At 37.1% G+C, this 4,220-nt stretch overlaps 1 protein-coding gene across 2 annotated transcripts in view; it reads left to right on the plus strand.

The window, feature by feature from the left end:
- Minar2 (membrane integral NOTCH2 associated receptor 2) overlaps positions 1 to 4,220 on the plus strand; it is an 18,419-nt gene that overhangs the window by 217 nt on the left and 13,982 nt on the right. Inside the window, exon 2 of one of the 2 annotated variants that reach the window (XM_008854347.2) lies at positions 241 to 354. In XM_008854347.2, the coding sequence (XP_008852569.1) occupies positions 259 to 354 (96 nt within the window). In that variant the 5' untranslated portion in view covers positions 241 to 258. Of the gene's footprint in view, positions 1 to 65; positions 355 to 4,220 lie in introns of those variants that run through there. The other variant, XM_008854346.2, reaches the window with a different exon arrangement.

Here is a 4,220-nt window from a genome sequence, read left to right on the forward strand (position 1 = left end):
TGTGTGTGTGTGTGGTGTATAAGGCAGGAAGGGCAATGTGTGCTGACGTGGCCTTTAGAAAGTGGCTTTTGTGTGCTGCGGAGACCTGGCATCAGTTGCCAGCTGCAGCATCCTCAGCCTCATTAATAATGGAGGCGCCTGACAGGGGCAGCTTCGCTTGCTTTGTTTACATGGTAGATGAAGGGAGACATGGATCTTTCTGTTTTGCCAAATAACAACCATCCTGACAAATTCTTGCAGCTTGACGTGAAGTCTTTAATGAGAAGCTCAACGCTTCTGCAGGCTAGCCTCGCGAGATTTCCGGGTGGAAATTACCCTGCTTCACAACACTGGCAAAACCTTGTCTATTCACAGGTAAGATCTAAGGGCATATAAATGGGGGTGGGTGCTTGTTTCTTTCTCACTATGTGACATTTCATCGTTTGTGCAAAAGAAGGCTGTAGGGAATGGAATACAAACCAGCTGCTTTAACCCCAAGCCTTCTTTTAAGCTCCCTATAGGATGTGAGACTTTCCCACCATTCATTCCCTTCCACTGGCTTCCCTGTCTGTCTTTGTTTTAGATTTGTGCAGCCCTCATTTTAATCCTTCCCCTCTGAACTTAGCAAACCAATTGTTATGCTTTCAAATAAGATTTTGGAGAAGGAATCCTTACCTCTGGTTCTCGGTGCATCTATGTAATAGACATCAAATGCTTATGATGCAAGTGTGTGCCTGCCTCTGAGAAAGGGAGAGGCTTGCTTCTCTCCTTTGACACAGAAGGCAGTGGAAGCTAATAATTGAAAAGGAGAGTACTGGTAACACTCCATCTTGGAAAGGTGATAGCTGTCAGTTTAGACCCACTTATCTTCCACAGGCATCTGTTAGGACAGGCCATAAAAATAAGACCTTCGAACCTAACACAGATCTGATTTCTCTTGTGCTTTTGCATCTTTCTTCTTTGTGCTTATGGAGAGCAAATAATAAAACGGATGAGTTCCATGTGCTGAGATATACGCAAAGGCCCAGACTGTTGCACAGCTAATCAAACAGGAAAAATCTTTAAGATTGAAGCTAATAGGGTTACGGGTTACTCAGTGTAGAAACAGGAAAAGGTATCTCGTTTCAGAACAGATGTGACTGACCTACATACCCCTGTAATTCATTAAATCCTTTGGAATGGCTCGGATTCCCTGGACAGAAATATGTTTCTTTCAAGAACAGTTGCTACTCATGAGTCCTGGTGTAAAGTGACCCCTTTGTGGTGTGTTTGTGGGCTCCCTGGGACACTTGTCATGAGTTCATTCAAAGTCAGATACTCTCAGATGATGGTGTGCTTCCTCCACCTGTAAAGACTGTAAGTTATTTCCATTGTTAAGACAGCCTGTCATGACAATTTTTAAATTTTGCATCCCACCTGTGTAGTCCCTATTCCCTTTTGCCTTTTCTTTGCAAACCATTTCTTGTTATTCTGTGTTTTGCTTAGTGAAAGTTAATTGAAGTTAACTTCTTCCTTTATCTTTATTATTGTTTACATCATAGAGCAAAAGATTCAAAAAGTATTTTAGAAAGCCTTGCCCCTCTCCCACCTGCCTGACCATCAAGTACACCACAGGAAAACATAGCCAATAAGTTATTTTGTGATTGGAACACATCAATCTTCTAACATATTTTATTCGATACTATGGTAGATCTATTATCTGCATTTGGAATTTCACAGTTCAAATTTCTAAAAGGCAACTTTTTCTACAGGCCCTGTTGGGTCTAAATAGTTATTCAAGCGAAAAACAAGGAAATAAACTACTTTGTTACATCTTTGAATATGTGTCATTGTGTAATGTCAAACTTCAAGTAAAGGAGCCATTGTCTTTTTAACCACCCCCCCCCCAAAAAAGATGACTTAATGAAAGCAAATTTACCAGTGAAGTAATGAATGGGGTAGGAAGGATTGGCAGAAAGTCAAGTGCAAATTCAGGCAATTAGGTAGATGTGGCTCAAACTATGGGTGAGCGCCATATGTATTGCTTTACCTCACAGTTCATCAGGAAGCCCACTTCTGCTGGAGTGAGTCTAAAATCATTTGGGTAGAAAGAACCCAAACCTGAAGAAGGAAGGGGAATAGGAAAGTTTTAAATTGTTAAAATTGTACTTAAACGAATACCTTCAATATACCTGGAACGGTGAGGTGTGTAAGTACACCTAAAGCTGCAGTTGCCTAATATTTCTTAATTAAATCCCTTACTAGGTGTGGAGATTAATCAAACAGGGAAGTCAAGAAATAAAGAATCAGAAACTTTAATCTTACAAACTAGAACATGATTTTCCATGTTACTCTAGTCATGTTGCTTACAAAATACCCAGTAAGTCAGAAAATTGGCCTCTAGCAGCGTTCAGACTGTTCACCACACTACACTCAGACTAGAGTCAAATGCCTCTTATACTACAGACTGTACTGAAGACCCCTTGCATGTTAATATTATACCTAATAAGAATTACAGAAGCCTGATTACCAGCTGAAAGCAGTAGATAAGGGTCAAGACAGGCCTGTATCATGCCATGGAGTGTCTATGAGTTTTGTTTGAGATTTTGATAATTTTATCTTGAATTTGAGGGATCAACATTTCTAAAAGAAATCGTATGTCCAAGTCTGTGCTTTATAAAGACAAGCACTCTAAGATAGAGTTACTTATTCCTGTAATCACAGCACCAGAGAGGCTGAGACAGGGGGATCACCATGAGTTCAAGGTCAGGCTGTGCTATAGAGTGAAACACCCATCTTAAAAAAAAGATATGTGTTCTAGCAGTTTGTCAGTGGACAGATGATTTTCATGAAAAGCTTGTCCACAAGTTCAAATATGAAACACAAAGCACCTTCTTTGCATTTAACTCTGGTGAGGATCTCACTGTACATGACCCAGATAGAGGAGATGGACGTATTTTTGATCTTGACTCTGCCAGCCATGAACGTGATGTATCTTTCTGCTTACTCAGTTCTTTTTATTTCTCTATTTACATTGTCTTCTGTCATTCGGGGAATTTTACATGTAGTATACATCCCAATACTCAAATACTTAAGAGTACTTTGTGACTTTGTGAAGGATAATTTTTAACTAATGTTATTAATTATGCATATATGCTATTATTATATATTAATTGAATCCAGGAAATGTGTCAACATCTCTTATTTTGTCTGTAAATACTCTTGTAGAAAGTATGCTGTCATTTTTTGTCTCTTTATACACAAAAGTACCACTTTCATTTTCTTATTTTTCTATTTTATTGTATTAATCTGAGCTCCCACTATAAAAGCTATATAGATATTATATGAGTTCTGCTCTCCTTGAGTTAATTCTAAAATTCAATACTTCTGATATTTTACCAGTAAGTAAACTGTGTTCTGGAAGCTTTTGGTCCATTCTGAACTGCAGAATCCTACAAATTTTCCTCTTGGTGTGTAGGTTCCATTACTGTTCTAATATTCCATTGTTACTTAATGAAATTTTCTTCTTTGGTATAACCTTGTCTTATCCTAGAATATATAATTATTACATTTTTAAAGATTCTTGTTAGTAACAAACAAAAATGCAAAAGTCATAAGTAAAATAATAGAAATTGGTTTAGAAATTCTCTACCTGCTGACTTCACCACAACTTTAGAGCAACCTCATAAAATAAGCTGGAAAGGGTTTCTTATATTTCTATTTTTCTGGAAAATTTATCAAAGTTAGAAATTATCTATTTTGAAAATGGCATAATTCCACTGCATAATTGTTTGGTTTGGTGCTCTTAAGTAATGTGATAGAGTACAAATCATTGATTCAATTAGTCAAATTATCATGTTTACTAATATTTTCTTAATTAAGATTGGTAAGTTATATTATAAGATAGATTGCTAAATTGCATGTGAAATTTTAATGTCTCTCAAATTATTTTCCAGGTGTTTCTTAATCGCTCTGTTCCCCAGGTATCTCTGATTCAGTGGATTTGGGTGCTATTTTTCCTGAGCAATATTGCCAAACTATTTAGCCTTTACAAAGTAGTAGTTTTCAACACTGTTCATCCTTTCCCTTGTATAGTGTTTTTTTAAATATTAATTGATTTCTGCTTCTAATTTTATATTTCCTTTTGACTATTTAAAAAATGTCCTCAGTGGTTTTGCTTTTGTCTTTATGTTCTCTGCTCCTTAATTCACCAGTTTTCTCACTCTCCTTTACAATAGAAGCACATCTGATGACAGCGGTCC

Source organism: Nannospalax galili, unplaced genomic scaffold (assembly GCF_000622305.1).
Source record: "Nannospalax galili isolate Female #2095 unplaced genomic scaffold, S.galili_v1.0 scaffold427, whole genome shotgun sequence".
Taxonomy (NCBI): Eukaryota; Metazoa; Chordata; class Mammalia; order Rodentia; family Spalacidae; genus Nannospalax; species Nannospalax galili.